This window comes from Calypte anna, chromosome 23 (assembly GCF_003957555.1).
Source record: "Calypte anna isolate BGI_N300 chromosome 23, bCalAnn1_v1.p, whole genome shotgun sequence".
Classification (NCBI taxonomy): Eukaryota; Metazoa; Chordata; class Aves; order Apodiformes; family Trochilidae; genus Calypte; species Calypte anna.
In genome coordinates this window covers 4,378,611-4,394,665 of record NC_044268.1, presented here as the reverse complement: position 1 = coordinate 4,394,665, position 16,055 = coordinate 4,378,611, and the positions used below count along the sequence as shown (strand labels likewise).

Sequence of the window (16,055 nt, the reverse complement as noted above, 5' to 3'; positions counted from 1 at the left end):
AAATATGACTCCGGTGAAATAGTTTTATCGGATCTTATGGAACGTTATTTGCAAGAGTAATTCTTCCAGTTGTCTCCAGGTGGAATAGCTGTGGTTGCAGACACACCTCTCTTTGTTCGCCCAGCCGCTCAGCAGTGCCAGTTCAGGCCAGCCAGGGGATTCCTGCTGCTCACATTTTCTGAAGTGTCACTCTTTGCCTTTTGCAGATTAACAAATTCATTCCCACACACACACACACCCGGGAACAATCCCAGGGTGTGGGGGCAGCAGTGCCCATCCCTCTGCTCCCTCCATCTGCTTGAGATGCTCCGGATGAAAACACAAAGCTCATGTTTACACCAAACCATGGGCCACACGGCAGCAGAGGATGGAGGAAACCAAGTGTCCGTGGAGATTTCACATCTCAGTTATTATCAGAGCAACACACAGGGGCAGCCCAGCCCCAAAGCACCTGAAGGACTCACACATGGCAACCACCACCCAATGGAGCTGAGGTGATGCCACGGTCCCCACTGCAGCCACCATACATATGGCGAGGTCACCCTGTACGGTTTCCAGTAAGCACCAGTAAGCACATTTAAAGCAGCTGTGTGCTTTAAAGCTTTATTTTTAACACCACCATGACCCCCACACCTCTCCAGTCAGGAAATATGTTGCTGCCAGACTAAGCCATCATCAAAAGGGAAAAAAAAAAAAAAGCCAAACCTAATTTAATATTTCTGGAACATCAATTCCTTTACTTCATTGGGGAATTAAGAAGAATATTGTGAAACCCAGATAAAGCAGTAGCCAAAAACCAGATTCAAACCACTCAGGCAGCAGCTCCCCAGCACTGCCCTCCTGGGCAGCCTGGGGGCTGTCGGCAGCACTTGCAGAGGGGATGGAAAAGCTTTCAGCTTTCTGGCTCCCAGCTTCCACCAGGAAAAAGCCACATGGATGGTGTGGCCATTCCCTCTTCCCCTTTACTGGGAAACCCCAACTCCTTGCTCCATGTTAGACCCTCAGCACAGCCCACCCACTCGCCCTGCCTCAGTTGCCAACCCAAGGGTTCCTCACACCTCTTCCTCCAGAGGTTATTGTGGAAATAAACATACTGGGAATGGCAAGGAGCTCAGTAGCACCAGGATAGGGCCACAGGGGTGCTCAAAGCAGAGGGGTTGTGTACAGGTAAAACAGGCGGTGGCTGGTGGCACCCAGGACAGGGTGTCACAGCTCAGAGCAGGAATTATCTCACAGCAAAGTGTTGCACCAGTGTACAAAGTGGATGCTGCAGAAAGCAGGGCCCGTTCACCCAAACAGGGCAGAACATCCCATTGGGAAGCAGGAGAGGATTCAGCTTCCAGATGGGATGGAGACATGTCCTGCCTGGCATAAAGCCACTGGTTCCCCCCAGAGAGATGGCCCAAAGCTTACCCATGAGCAGGATTAGTGCATCCTTCCTCCCCACAGCTCAGCTCTTTGAGTGGCCAGAGATGGGATCTCTGATTAGCTGGACCCAGGGGGTTGATCCAAAGTGGAAATGCTTTCACCCTCCTGCTCCCATGATTTCAGTGCTGAGCAATTCCAACCTTGCCAGCTCCCAGGTCATGAACAGGCAGATGTCCAGGCTGAGGAACTGGTCCTGACCCGTGTCTCCCTGGAGACAGCTTTCCTCCCTCCCTGCTTCCCCGCAGCTGGGATGCACCAGGGATAGTCAGACATGCCCTGTCCCCCCTCCATGACCAACGCCACCTACAGGAACCGCAGAACGATGGGCTGAATCATGGACCTGGCCCAAACCACAGATAGAGGGTAAAGCTAAGGGCGCCCAGAGCCTACAAGAACCTGCTGAAACTCTTCCCCTCTCACAGCTCCCAGCTGATGCTTGGAAAAATTCCCAGTCTGGGGCAGAGCCTGGCTGGCTCCTGCTGCACAAGGGCTCCTGGTGTTGGCAGCCTCCGGGCAGGTCAGAGCTTCATACCAGGGTGGCCAACACCACAGGCTCTGCAGCTGGCACACAGCTCAGCCCAAACTGCTGCTCCAGGCACCCCAAACCCATCCCACAGGAAAGTGTTATCCCCCCACCTCACCAGGAAGGATGCTGCTAACCCTGGCGCATGTCCCAAGGCTGCTGGTGGCCACAGCGGCGCTGGAGCAGGGTGGGGATCCTGGCACGCTCTGCAGGCTGGGAGAGCACGGGGAGGGTGAGTCAATCATGCACGGAAGCTGCTGCAGCCATTGCATGTCCGTGCTGCTTCCCTGCTCCACGTCAGCGGGGCTGTGGAATGTGGCATCTCCCAGCCCCGCACATGCCAAGGGGGACACCCCAGGTGGTCAGCAAAGCCTGGAGGGGAAGGGTCTGAGCAGCTCCAGGGCTGGCCGTGGCATTGTGCAGCCCCTCCGTGGCTAGTGTGGACCACAGCTCTCTTGGACGGGGGGATATCCAGGTCTCTACATCTCCATCAGTGTGGTGACAGAGCCCTGGCTGCCTCGGTGAGGTGGGCTCAGGAGGGACACCATGGTCCACAAGCTGTGACCCTAATGGGCAGTGACTTCGCATTTTTGAGGATTAGCCCGTGAACATTACAACTTCAGGGGGAAGAAAGAAAAAAAAAAAAAAAATGAAAAAAAAAAAAAAAAAAAAAAAGGGGGCTGGCAGAGCTACTGGGGGCGTTTCTGCTCAGCAAAGAGGAACATCACATGCTCCAGCACATCTCATTTTTTCTGCTCAGGTTTCAGCGCCGGGCCGTGGCAGCAGCGTCCAGAAGGAAGGAACAGGCAGCATCTGATGGACCGTCTGAACAGAGAGCCCAGCCTCTTCCCAAGACCCTTTAGCCCTTCCATGGCCATTCCTGTCTTATCAAAGATCTCCCTGTTCTTCTCCTAGCGGTCAACATGCCTGCTCATAGTCCTGGATGCCTGGAAATTCTCTACTCAGGGAAAATGCAGGAAGAAAGACCCAGGCAAAGGCATCCGTCTGGTTTTGGGTGCTCCAGCAGTGGCCTCTCCCTTGGCCAGAGCACGATGAGGTCCCCACAGGAGGTGGCCTGCAGGGAGGGCAGTGGTGTGACACAGACTGTTCCCGAGAACATGGGACAGGAGAGGCTGAGCACTTCTGCTGCACAGGGTGATACCTCTGGTGCCTGCTGCCCACCAGTGTCAAACAACTGCACCAAGGAAACAAGCATGACCAGACACGCAACCACACATCACTCTGCTGGAGGTCCCTGGCCCACAAATCCCCATAACACAGCCCTGGGGCAGCAACGAGAAGGCACCCACACCCTGGGTTGTCCTAGTGAAGGTGGCAGGGACATGGCTGGGATATGGAGACAGCAGCTCACACACTGGCCCAGGTGAAGGCTGTATCTAGGGCAGGAAGGGCCACACCTGGAGCATGCAAACACCCTGCCCAGGAGGAGGAGGTGGCAGCAGCTGGCATCCCTCCAGGTTTCCCTCAGCCCCAGTGACCTTCTGACTCAGTGGAGGGAGAACCTACCCAGTGAACCAGCACCAGCCCTTGGGGCAGGGGTAAGATTGCACTGGGGACTGCCAGATCTGGCCTGCTGCCGTGGCTGCCACAGTGATGGCCATCATGGCCACTGTGGCACCCCATTGGCCAACACCACCATAACCACCAGCTCCTCCACCACCCTTCAGCAACCTCTGCTGCCACCATGGCCAGCACCTCTGATCCTGCATGGTCACCACTGTCACCCCTCCTCAGCCACCTCCATAGCCACCTAGACTCCTTTTCAGCCAAGACCAAGACCCTTCTTTGGTCACCTCCATGGACACCACCCCAATTCTCCTTGACTTCCACTACAACCCCTCCTTGTCCACCTCCCTGGTCACCACTGTGACCCCTTCTTGGCAACTGCCACAACTGCTCCTCAGCCCCCATCTTGAGTCCTTTTCATCCATCACCCCAACCCCTTCCTGGACACCGCTTTCACGACCACCCCAATCCCTTCTTGGCCACCACCATGACCACCACCCCAACCCCTCATTGCCCAGTTTCACATCTACCCTAACCCCTCCTTGGCCACCACTATGGCCACCACCCCGGCCCCTCCTCGCCCACCTCCCCTGCTCCCCTCTCACCTCGTTCCTCTGCCCCTGCCTGGGGGCTTCCACCTTTCCGTCGCCGCCGCCGGCTGCGAAGCCAGCTGAGGGCCCGTCGCAGCGACCCCGCCCGGGCCTTTCTCTTCTTCGGGGGGGCCGCTGAGCCGCCCTCGCCCCGCTCCGGCTCCCGCTCGCCGCCCGCCGCAGGTGCAGCCTGGGCGGACATGGCCGCGGCGGGCCGGGCCCCGCACCGCTCCGCACCGCCGGCAGCCGCTGCCCATAAGGCCGGGCCCGCCCGGCTCCGGCTGCAGCCCCAGCCCCGCTCCGGGCTCCCGCCGAGCACCCGCCGCCGCCGCTGCCGCCGACTGAAAGTTTCTGAGGGGCGGGGCCGGGCTGAGGGAGGCTCCTCCCGCACCGGCCCCCGCCCCCTGCCCGCCGCAGGTGGCCCCGATGGACACCGGCCCCCTCGCCACCGCGGCTGTGCGGGGACACTCCCCTTGGTGACACCCGGGTGTCCCCGGGGCACGGGAGGGACCCACCTGGGGTTCCCAAGCTGTGCCTCTCCCCCTCCGGTTAGTCCCGGCTTTGTCCCCTCGGGCCCCGGCAGTGCGTGGGACAGCTGGGGGTCCCCAAGCTGTCCCACCCCCAGTGAGTCCCAGCTTTGTCCCCTCGGGACCCACATTCTGTCGGGTGGGGTGTGCAGGGACAGACGGATACTTCTTTGCCTCCTCGGGACCCTCCATCTCCCCCCTCTCCACAGCCTCCCCATGGTGCTGACCATCAGTGGGAGACAACAGAGTAGTTTTTGCGGGACCAGAGCATCGTCACCCCCCGAGAGGTGTCCTGTAGATACACAGGGGGCTGTCCCTGTCCTCAGGAGGAATCATGGCTCGTGGCCGTGTCCTGCCCTTGCCCTCTCCCTACAGCCACCAACCGTTCTTCACCTGATAGGCCCGAGGGTGACACTTGCCGTGTCACCGCTGATGACAGCACGCACAGGAACACGGTGTGGCCACCCGGGGTGTACCTGATGCCACCACCAGGCACACCCTGTGCCACACTGCGTCTTGTTGCTGATGGTAAATTAGCCTCTAAGAAATGAAATGACACGAAGGGGGCTGTTCAGCCACTTGGTGTGACTCTACCAGGCTCTGCCCACAGCCGACACCGTGCCGGGAATGGCCGTGGCTCTCAGGAAAGGTTTCACCACTTGGAACACGCCCGCGTCTCTCAGGAACACAACCACATGGATCCCGCTGCGAGGGGGATGCGCCAGAGACTGGCTCGGAGTGGCAGCAGTGATACACGGGGGCAGAAGCCGGATGAGAAAAACAGGTGATTTCTGCCACATTTTACCACTCTTCGCTCAATGGGGTTTGGGTCCCTGCACGGATGTGTTTCCTGATGTGAAGAGCTGCATTGTTGCATTTAAGCCGCATCCTTCCTGGAGGCTGGCGGGGGCCTGGCTGCTTGCCTGGAGGAGTTTGCCAACCGCTGGAAATGACTGGAAGAATTTATAGAACAAGAAGCCTGTCCCTCCTGCTGAGCTTCTCAGTGTGTTGATGTGTCCTGTGGGATTCAGGGGCCGGGACTGTGTGTCTGGTGGGCTCTGCAACCCCCAGCATCCTGCTGCTCTTCAGTGGTACCAGTGATTGGGAACAGGGATGTGACAGGGATGTGACACCAAGCCCAGAGTGATGCCTGCAGAAGGGCTGGGGCTCACTGTGCTTTTGTGTCTCTGTCCCTCATCCCCTCCCTTTGCCCCCCTGAATCCTGATTCAAGACTTAAATGAGCTCTGGGCAGCAATTTCCATGCACCCCCTGCCCTGCCATGATCCCAGGGGAATGTTTCCTTTCCAGGGCGAGGGCTGAGCACGCCACTGCCCTCAGGGGCTTTGCTGACCCATGTCGAGGTGAACTGCTGTGGGCAAAAACTAATCCCCAATTAGGGTGTTTTTGTTGACTTTTCTCCTCCGGCTCCAACTTCTGAGTTATTTGCCTCCAAAAAAAAAAAATATCCCGGTCTTGCCCCTCCTCAGACAGCAGCAGAACCAGTTTGAAAATATATTTGCACATAGTTATGGGGCATTGTCCAAATAATCATAGTAGGAGAGTATCAGTTACCCTCTGGGGAGAGCTCCTGTTGGACGGGTGAGGAAAGTAGAGGAGGGAAAAGAGGAAGGTTGTCCTTCACTTTTCCTTGGTTACAGTCCTGGTGGAACAGGAAAGCCCAGAGGCTCTCTAAAGCCCCAGCCCTTCATGCAGAGCCACATAAAGCTCTACCTCCTCCCCAGACAGCTCCAGCAACAGTGGCATGCCGGAGTATCCAGCCGGATAACTCATTTTCTGCTTGCATGGCCAAGATGGTTACAAGGATCCATTTCCAGGGAAACCAAGGCATAGAGGAGGTAGAAAGGTGAGGGCCTGCCTCAAGAGCCCCCCGTGCCTGATCCCTGGGAGGTGAGATCCTAAATGACATCAAAAAGTTTCAAACTACATTGGCTGCAGCAGGATGGGCTGCCCAAGCTGCTGACCCTCCAGCAGGGACAGCCAGAGCTCAGTGAAACATTGGGGTGTGCTCAGCCCGTCCTCTGCCCCCACTGCCTCCCCCTCTCCAGGGCAGCGGGAAGGATGGCTGCTTCCTCATTACTCATTAACAACTTAAGCACTCATGGGTGGCTGGGACAAGGTCCTTGTGCAGCCACCCCAGCCCTGCTGAGTCCCGAGGGTGCCACTTCCACCCCTGTGTCCCTGAGAAGGAGCCACTGGCTCCAAATCCCCCTCACAGGGACAAGAGATGGAGCTGGAGCTGCTGCTCCCTTTCACTTGCCTCAGGATATGGAAAAACCCAGCCATGAGCCCTCCTGGCCAGTGCTCAGGCAGCAGTGACCCTGTGAGCAATCGTTGGGACGCGAGGACTGGTGCTGTGATGCTGAACATCAACAGTGAGCTCTCTGGTCTGAAAATGAGCTTTACAAAAGGGTTCCCGGGACCTAAATGTCAAAAGGGAGAAGGCAAACAGACCCTTGCTTGGGTGCCTTGTATGTGGAGAAGGTGATGAACAATTAGCAGTGGTTGCTTCCTCCTGCTTGGAAGGGATGGCTCTGTCACAGCACCCCAGGAGCATCACCTGTGTCTGGAGCAGGGGTGTCACCAAAATCAGGTGTCCATCAGCTCTGCTTCAAAGTCACCTTCAGGCCTGACCCTGCCACATCATCCCCTGCCAGCTCCATGGCACAAGCTGCTGGTCACTTGTTGCAATGGCTGCATGTCCCACGGCTGTTTGTGCACACGTATGCACGCAGACACAGGGACAGACAGACACATGGACACGCACACAGGCACTCTCCAGAGAAGTTGTGTCAGGAATGGCTTTTCCTTGCGATGGGCGGGAGCCAGCATTCAGATATGCAGGAGCTCCTGGTGCCCGATCCCATGGAGCTCCCAAGGCCCCTGGGGGTGGATGGAGCCTTCAGGCTCCCCCTTCATCTCTGCCCCAGCTGGGCACATGGCCACACTCCACTCCAACTCATTTTCTTCCTCTTTTTCCTCTTTTTCATCCTCCTCCTTCTCCAGCTCCACTGCCACTGCCAGCTCTTACCTGGAGAAACAGAGGCAGGAGGTGAAGCAATCCAGGTTGTTCCCAAGGTGCCAGCAGCATCCAACCCCTCAGACCCAGGCAAAAGTCCCCAGGTGCCATCCCCACTCAGCTATAGCCACTTCACCTTCACTTGGGGACCTCCTGACCCATGAAGGGGCCACCAAGCAAGGGCAGGAACAGGCACACGGTGCCATCACCCTCCCAGCCAGGATCAGTCCCTGGAAGTGTTCCCAGCTCTGGCAATGAATCACGTTCCCCCTGAGGTCAGATTGCAGCTCCTGTGCATGGAGTGCTGGATCTGGCACAGCTCCATGGCTGGACCCCCCCTTGCCCTCTGCAAACATCCGCAATGAGCCCAGGGTATTGGGGATGGTGTCAGTGCCCAGGTTCAGCCCTGCCAGCTCCTGGTGGTGCTGTGGTCTGGGCAGGCTGGGCACACCATGGTGCTGCCATAGTCTCTGGCCAAGGAGGCCTCAAAGCTGGGCAAGCCTCGGTGGTTTGTCACATCCGTCCCTGAAGATCATGGGGGGACAGCATGGGGACAGAGCCATCACGCTGCTGTGGCAGTGCCAGGGCAGTGGTGCCATGATGATGGTGTCAGGGTGGCAAGGACACGGTGCCAGCTCTGTCCCTGACCTGGGAGCAGATCTGCCATGCATGATGGGAAGGAAAAATCACCAGGAAGAGAAATGGCAGCACCAGGTCACTGAAGGGGAGGAAGCAGAGTGACCCCCAGCTGCTCTTTGCTCCCCACACTCCCCCACGCTGGGGACACCACAGTGGTGTGGCATGGCAGTGACCAGAGATGCTGCCATTTCTTCTAACAACCAGGACGTTTTGTCTCTCCAACACTCCCCAGCCTTTGGCTTTCCCCTCCAGCAGCATTACCGATAACTCCCCGTTTACTGGAGCAAAGTCCACTCTGGTTCACACACACCAGCACCTCTCCACGCCCGCCAGACCCAGTGTGTGCCCGTGGCCCATCGGGCTCTGCTGAGCACGTCAGGGTCCAGCAGCTGACACCCGAGCTGCCCGTTGCCAGGTTATATCCACAAAACAGCCCTGTGCCGGGGCCGGGAATGGGGTATCCTCTTACGGAGCAGAGAACAGCTGAGCCCTTTCAATCCCCACCCTTGGCAGCTCATCAGATAAAGCCCAACCAGGGCTCGGAAGCACCGGTGCCATCAGCCCCTCCATCCCCTACAAGGGTTTGTTGGACCCAACCCACCCGACCCACAGGTTTCTCCCCCCCTTGGCAGTTTCAACTCCTGATAGATATTTATACACACAACTTGGGTGAATTAACAGCATTCCTCTTCTATTGAGTCAAAAGTCACAGTGCAAAGAGAAGTGCTTGGTGGAAAAAAAAATGGAGGAAAAAAAAGGTGGGTTGTGCTGAAAAAAGCAACAGGATCAAAAAAAACCCAACCAAACAAAAAAACCCAAAAAAACAAAATCCAAAGAAAAAAAAAACACCACAACCCACACCCAAATCTCCCTTTTCCTTTTAAAGCTCTGCTCCCAGGAGATGGACAAACACAGGGATCTTCACCCTGATTCTATCAGGCTGGTGTTGAGCAAGGCATGGGCAAGGTAATGGTGAGGGTGACTCAGGGATGGGAACAGGGTGGCATTGGGTGATGTTGTAAACTGTGGTGAGCGTTGCTGGGTGATCTGGGGGCACATAAGATGGCAACTTCCTGAGCTACAAGTGCCAGCTTCCTGAGCCACCACAGCAGGAGCAGGCCCCGTAGAGGTAGGCTGGGTTGGCTCCAACACCATGGGTGATGGCCATGCCACCCCCCCTGGGGCTGTTGCACCCATGTCAACATGGCAATAGATCTAAAATTTGTATTTTATATAAATGGATGCTAATAATATAACTGCTGAAGGGCCAGGTTAGGGCGCCGTGGGGTGGGGAGGATGGGGTCTGGTACGGGGGGAGGTAGAGCTGTGAGGATGAAGGGGAAGGAAGGGCAGCATCCCCATGTCACCATCCCCATCCAGGGAGGGGGGTGTGGGTGGAAGGGGAAGCAGAGGCTGCTCACTGCCATTACTGGAGTGTTTGCAGGGCATCTAGATCCCCCTGAGTTACTGGTGTTTAATACATTTATATCTTTTAATAAATGCCAATGCCCAGCCCAGCACCCTGCTCTCTGGGCAGGATGAGGCTGCATCCTTTGGCAGCCATGTGCTGAGTCCTCCAGCACTTCCCATTCCAGCCACTCTCATACGAGGTGAACCCACACAGCCCCAGGGTCCCCGACGTCCCCAACCCTGGTCCCCGTACCCTTCTCAGGCCCCTGGCGGGGTGAGACCCCGCACTTCCTGATGAGGACCCCCCCAGAGCTGCTGGAAAGGGCTGATTTCAGGAAAACCCCCAGCGTAAATCACGGGTGGGAAGAGCTGAAGCTGGATGAGGGGCTGGGGGGGGGGGCGGGCTGGCTGCGGCCAGCCCCTGCGGCTGCCTCTGCTGGGGATGGGCGGCTTGGCCTTCCCCGCCCTCCTCCTCCTCCTCCTCCCGGGGCGGAGGGAGGCAGCTGGCACTGCAGGCGGTGGCAGGGCGAAGCGGCTGCTCGGGGGGAGTCTGATTTCCAGCCACGTTTATTAATAACCCCCCCTCCGCCCCATGCTAAGCCCATGTGCAGCGCAGAGCCGGAGGCGCTGGGCTCCGGGGGAGGAAGGTAAGAGCCCACTCGAGGGGAGCAGAGAAGGGGCTGAGGGGGAAGTGTAGGATTTGTGGCGTGGTGGGGGGCAAGGAGGCTTCCAAAGCGTGGGGTGCAGGGACGGGGTGGAAGGGTCTGAGATTCAGCATCCAGGGAGCATCCCCGAACCCTGAGGAGGGATCGGGTGGAGGACACAGAGCCCCCGGCGTGCCCAGGAGCGCTGGGGGGCCCTGAAATGAAGGGTGCTGGGTAGGAACAAGCCCCCCACTCCCCGCCGCCTAGGCAGGACAACCGTCCTCCCCCTCCCAACCCACAGGGGCAAAGCAGAGCCCAGAACTTTGAAAAAATAAGTGCTGGAGGAGGAGGGCAAGGAAAAAGAAAGCAGAGCCCTTTCCTCACTTTTTTTTTTCAGGCGTTGCCCCTCTCCAGCCGACCGGCCGTTGGGTCCGAGGCTGCGATGTGTCAGCGCTGCCCAAAACTACCTTATTAGGAGAGAAACCATCGGTGAAAATCACTTCTTTCCTTAAAGCCGTTGCTGAGAGCCGAGGGCTGCCCGTGGGTGACAGCCTGCCTCATTCCTTGGGCAATGACGAGACATGAGCTCAGCGGCGGGGCCGGGAGGTGAGAGCATCCTCACCCACCATCCCGGCTTCTGGAAGAGAGAGAAAAATCCCCGTGTGTCCCCGAGGGTTGATTCTCTCCACCAGACCGCAAATAGCAGCCGGGAGAATGTAAGACAGGAGGATTTGGTGGTGGCAGCTGCAGGGACCGGGCTGGGTACAATGCCGGGAGCGGATGACTCTGCAAAGCTGGGATCCTGCTGCAGGAGCTGCTGCTCGCTCGGGTGCTCTTTATTAGGTGTTCTCCTCCATCTCGGCCACCCCGGAGACCGTCTGCGCTTCAGCAGCACATTCCCTTGCCGTGAGGTTATGCCACATTGCTAAAATCCCGGCAAGTTTTCCTGGGAGCGCCAAGGTGTGTGACCCCCCCCCGGGGGACAGGGTTGTGGCACAGGCACAGCAGCTCTGCACCCCTCGCAACAGTGCCACTGAGGGGGGGATGGTCTGTGACACGGTGGGCAGTTCCTGTTGGCACTGGGGTAGCTATGGGATTTAGGGTCCCTATTTGCATCCCTTGCTCTTCAACTACTGCAGTTACTTCAAGAGGATTTTCTTCCCTTGTCCCATGCCTGCTGCAATCCTCTCACAGGATGAGAACTGTTACACTCATTGCTTTGGTTCACCTGTCCTCTCCTTTCCAGGGACCTGATGGCAGAGCCTGAGCCCCCTCCAGAACTACAGGATGAATCCAGAGGATCCTCAGCCCCACAAGGAGATGCAGCAGGTGCTGCTTCACATCCAGACCCTTTGATCAGTCCCTTAGACCCAGATGTGGGTGCAGGGGTGACACCACAAAGCCTAGACACCCGCCAGGAGCTGCAGGCAGACAGCAAGAATACTTCCTTGGAGCTGAACACAGAAGACACCCATCTGGATGAGGATATGGCCAGGGCCGAGATCCCGCTGGACGTGGATGCAGATAGAGTAGAGAACCCAATAGATGGGGATGGGGCAGGGATCCCGCTGGATGTGGAAGCAGGGGGGATTCCACTGTACATGGAGACAGATGGGGCAGGCATCCCAGCTGATGTGGGTGCAGAGGGAGCAGGGATCCCACTGGACATGGAGGCAGAGGGGACAGGCAGTCCCCTGGATGGGGATGGTGAGGAGCATCAGTGCCTCACCCTCGAAGAGCTGGGTGACTATTTCCAGGAGTGCATTGAAGCTGTCGAGCAGCTGGAGAAAGAAAGAGACAGCTTGATCACGGAGCTCTCCCAGCTGCGGGAGCCGGCGCTGCAGGAGATTCGCCATGCCCACCAGGAGATCCAGGCAGCCTGCCGGCTGCTGGCCAAGGTGGAGCTGGAGAGGGACAACCTGAAGGATGAGATCCGGCAGATCAAGCAGAAGCTTTTCAAAGTGACAAAGGATTGTGTGGCTTGCCAGTACCAGCTAGAGAGCCGGCGGCATGACCTCTCCCAGCACGCAGCTTACCGTGGCGAGCTGGAGAGCCAGGCTGGGCAGCTCTCCGGAGAGCTCTCCCGGCTAAAGGAGACCTGTGAGAAGGAGAAGGAGGTTTTAAAACAACGTCTGGAGACTCCGCCGTGTCGCCAGGATAACCTGTACCTGCAGGAGAGCCGCCGGCTCTCCATGGAATTCGAGAACTTCGTGGCAGAGAGCAGAAGGGGGCTGGAGGATCACTACGAACCTCAGCTGCTGAGGCTGCTGGAGAGACGTGAGGCAGGGGCCAAAGCACTGCAGGAGATGAAGGGGGAGATCCAGGGGATGAAGGAAGCTCTGAGGCCCTTGCAGGGGGAGGTCAGCCGGCTGCGACTGCAGAACCGGAGCCTGGAGGAGCAAATTGTCCTCGTCAAGCAGAAGAGAGATGAAGAGGTCGGGCAGTACCGGGTATGCACCAGGCTGGGCACCCCTCACACCCTTGGTTTTAGTCGTTCCCTGCAGCTGGTGGAATGTGGATGTTGAAGGTTTTGCTCTTGGGGACAAAGGGAGGAGCAGGGTGGAGGGTAAGTAGGTGGATTATCTCCTGCTGGTTGAAACCAAAAGCATCCACTGCCCTGGCACAGGCTGGGCGAAGAACCAGAGAGACCTGAGGTCCCAGGGATGTAGTGGGGAAGAGCTCACACAGTGAGCTTCTGGTAAAAAAAGGGTTTTCCTGATTATTTCCTTACATGGTTTTTACCTTCCCCACTGGAAATGCCCCCCCAGATCCTGCCCTTCCCATTGCCAGGAAGGGTCTTACTTCCTATGCACACAGCCCAGGGGCTGGGCTGCCCCCTGAGGGTTATTTCTGGCTGCTTTCAGGCACATCCCCACTCCCAGCACCTTGTCTTGAGGGATGAGGCAATTCAATATCTCCAAGAGCACGTTTGGCAAAGAGGCTCCACAATTAAATCTCCCCCATTTCAACACTCCCTGTTCTCAGCTCGCAGTCACTGCCTCCTCCCAGTCTGGCTCACAGCAGTTTCTAGAAGCACCCATGACTCGGCTCCTCATGGACCTCAGGGTTTGCTTTCCCTGGGGGAACAGGACTTTAGGGCATCCCTGATGTGCCTGCACATTTTCTTTTGCCCAAATTCCTTGTTTATCTTCTTGGCTCATGGGTTAAGGCAGCTCTGACAGCTTCTCAAAGCACACACAAAGCAGTCTAGGGGACAAAAGCTAAGGGAAAAAAAAACAAAACAAAACTAAGAACCCAACACAGCCCGAGCTCCTGCCTTTCTAAAGAAAAAACAAAGCTCTTTTTGCAGATTTTTTTTGAGACGGCAAATGACCAGCCATCAGTGTGGCTGCACTTTGTCCAGACCAACACCAGCAACAGACAGATCCCACCATGAGAACATGGGCACTGAGGCAGCCTTCCTCCCCCAGCTCATCCACTCATCTTCTTCCTTCCCAGGAGCAGGTTGAGGAGTTGGAAGATAGGCTGAAGGAACTGAAGAATGGGGTTCAGCTCCAGCAGCGCAAGAACCAGGAGCTGGAGGAGCTGAGGATCAGCCTCCACCAGGAGCTCTCCATCTACAAGTCCGTTTGAGTCCATTTGTGTCCATCCCTGCAGCAGCGAGGGGCTGGGAGGAGAAGGGTGGTGGCCAGGCTGATGGCCACACAGCTATGGGTACCAGGGGCTTTTGCTCCTGGTCCCTGAGCATGTGGCTGATGTGTGACCAAGAGGCCTGGTGGGACAGCACAGTGGGAACTCCAGACCCTTTGCCACCCAGCACACAGGGTTTGGTGGGCATTGCTGTACAGGAGGAGGGGAGGGTGCTTTCCAAGAAGCCAGGACTGTAACTTCAAGTGTCAGTTTCCTTAGGAATATATAGAAAGGAGCCAAGGTCTAGGTTTGGGAAAAAGCTTTGTGGATGCTCTTAAATCAGAGAATTATCTTCTGCTTATCACAGTCTACTGCTGGGTTCACATTGGTCTTTTTTACACAGGATTTTTTTAAACTCCAGAAAATGTCAATGGGCTTGTGGGCTGCTCTGCTCATCTAGCCTGTGCTGTGAGCTGTTAACTCCAGTCTCAGCTGAACACACCATTTTCTGCAGCTTCAGTTACTTTAGCATTCTTTTTTCCACTTCTCCACCCAAACCTCCCATCCCCTACCACATTTTCCTTTTGTCCAGCTAAGACTTTCGCACAGCAAGGTCAGGGGAAGAGATCTGTTTCAGCCTCTCACCCCACCAGCCCTTTCAAATGTATTAACAAGACCAACTGCATTTACCATTCAGACCAGATGCTACCAACCCCAGGGCTTTGCTGCTTGGGGTCTTTCTAAATCACATCTCAATCACAGACCAGTATTGAAGCCTGGGTGCTGCACATGGCCTCTGAACTCCCTGCAGTCTCCAACTTACCCCTCCTGGAAGCAATAGCAGCTCCTCAGATGTCAGGACACCTCATTACATTTCACGTTTGCACCAGGGACTTGAGAGTTAAGCGCAGCCCCGAGCTGCCTCTCCTGTGGCTCACACCAAAAATTGCATTCCCTTCTGTTGGAGCTGCTTTGTTTGCCAAGGGCTCTGCATGGGCTGGGCCAGGTCTGCACACTCACAAGACCATGGCCCCAGCCAGCTGAAGTGTTTCCCAACTGCTTTTGCTCCATACTGTGAAACCAAAGAATGTGGGTTGGTGGGGTTTTTTTCAGAAATAGCACATCCCCTTTCTCCACTTGATGAAAATATTCACTGGTCTAAATTTATTTTCTACCCATACAGGGGCTGCTTGGAAATCTACGGCCACCTTTGCAAATCAGAAGAAGAAACAGAGCAGGACTCTTAAGTTTTCCTCACTGTAGCAAAAGGGAAGGACAGAGGCACCCACAGGGGATAGATATCTCCTCTTGCTGTTTATCCTACCTGCTGTACAGCAGCTCCTGAAGTCAGGAATACCAATTGCTTGCTTGTGTGGATTTCTCCAGGTGCTGCTGTTAATTGTATAGCAAAACTGTTTTGTTGGTTGTTTGTTTTTTGTTTGTTTTTTTTTTCCCCACAGAGGAGCAATGAAAATACTTGCACTGAACAAGGGACATATGAAACATGACAAATGTAGGTTTTGCTGTTTGGAAAAATGTATCTTGTCTTGTTCTCTGGGTGGATCTTATCAGCCAGCACAGGAAGAATTGTTCTGGAAGCCAGTGGCAGGGGCATTGGGTTTTAAAAGTTTACATGCAAGAGAAACTTCATCCTTTTAACAGGATTTTCTTTTGTATTTCAAGGGTCTCTGCTGTATCGTGACACACTCCACCATGGGCCACAGAAACTAGGTTGTGGAGAAAAGGTTTCCACTTTATTTAGTCTCACACTGAAAATAAAAGTCAGAGTTTAAGGATCCTTTTAATTCTCAAAGCTGCATCTAAGAGAAAATAAACGTGTGTGTGTCAAACCAAGGTACTTGCAAGGAATCCAGCTGCCCATGCTGTAGACTATTAAACAACACAGTTCTGTGGTAAAGCCTAAAAGCAGCCCCACAAGCCAGCCAGCAGCAGGCTCAGGGGGAGGGTACAGTGCCAGACTGCCTGGGGACACCAAGCACTCATTTAACCACACCACAAAAAACCCAGAAAAAAACCCAAAACACCAAACCACCAGAAACACAAGGGGAGAAGCACCCACATGTTAACAAACTAAGGGATATCCACACCAGCACCTGGTCTCACAGGACACAAGCAGG

The 16,055-nt window shown here is 56.0% G+C and overlaps 2 protein-coding genes across 4 annotated transcripts; both read left to right on the top strand.

Annotated features, from left to right (window-relative positions):
• The first annotated feature begins 4,268 nt into the window (after positions 1–4,268).
• Positions 4,269–5,575, top strand: LOC115599570. Its single transcript, XM_030464248.1, has 4 exons — positions 4,269–4,426; positions 4,486–4,616; positions 4,971–5,123; positions 5,206–5,575. The coding sequence occupies exons 1-4, from the start codon at positions 4,269–4,271 to the stop codon at positions 5,562–5,564; spliced, it is 801 nt and encodes a 266-aa protein (XP_030320108.1). The 3' UTR covers positions 5,565–5,575.
• A 4,581-nt stretch (positions 5,576–10,156) lies between these two features.
• Positions 10,157–15,940, top strand: SYNC (syncoilin, intermediate filament protein). Of its 3 annotated transcripts, XM_008492874.2 has the most exons (5): positions 10,157–10,329; positions 10,724–10,932; positions 11,573–12,776; positions 13,786–13,910; positions 15,101–15,940. In XM_008492874.2, exons 2-5 carry the CDS (start codon positions 10,898–10,900, stop codon positions 15,162–15,164), a joined length of 1,428 nt encoding a protein of 475 aa, XP_008491096.1. In that variant the 5' UTR covers positions 10,157–10,329; positions 10,724–10,897; the 3' UTR covers positions 15,165–15,940. The 3 variants fall into 3 exon arrangements, with proteins under 3 accessions (XP_008491096.1, XP_030320402.1, XP_030320403.1); XM_030464542.1 differs by lacking the exon at positions 10,724–10,932; XM_030464543.1 differs by lacking the exons at positions 10,157–10,329; positions 10,724–10,932 and adding an exon at positions 11,059–11,286.
• Positions 15,941–16,055: the final 115 nt, after the last annotated feature.

Coding starts and splice junctions, on each gene's coding strand:
- LOC115599570 (XM_030464248.1), top strand. CDS start 4,269: ATGGCCGCGGCGGGCCGGGCCCCGCACCGCTCCGCACCGCCGGCAGCC. Junction 4,427..4,485: donor CGACTGAAAGTTTCTGAGGG/GCGGGGCCGGGC, acceptor TGCCCGCCGCAG/GTGGCCCCGATGGACACCGG. Junction 4,617..4,970: donor GCTGTGCCTCTCCCCCTCCG/GTTAGTCCCGGC, acceptor CTCTCCCTACAG/CCACCAACCGTTCTTCACCT.
- SYNC (XM_030464542.1), top strand. CDS start 10,286: ATGTGCAGCGCAGAGCCGGAGGCGCTGGGCTCCGGGGGAGGAAG. Junction 10,330..11,572: donor CTGGGCTCCGGGGGAGGAAG/GTAAGAGCCCAC, acceptor TCTCCTTTCCAG/GGACCTGATGGCAGAGCCTG. Junction 12,777..13,785: donor AAGAGGTCGGGCAGTACCGG/GTATGCACCAGG, acceptor CTTCCTTCCCAG/GAGCAGGTTGAGGAGTTGGA.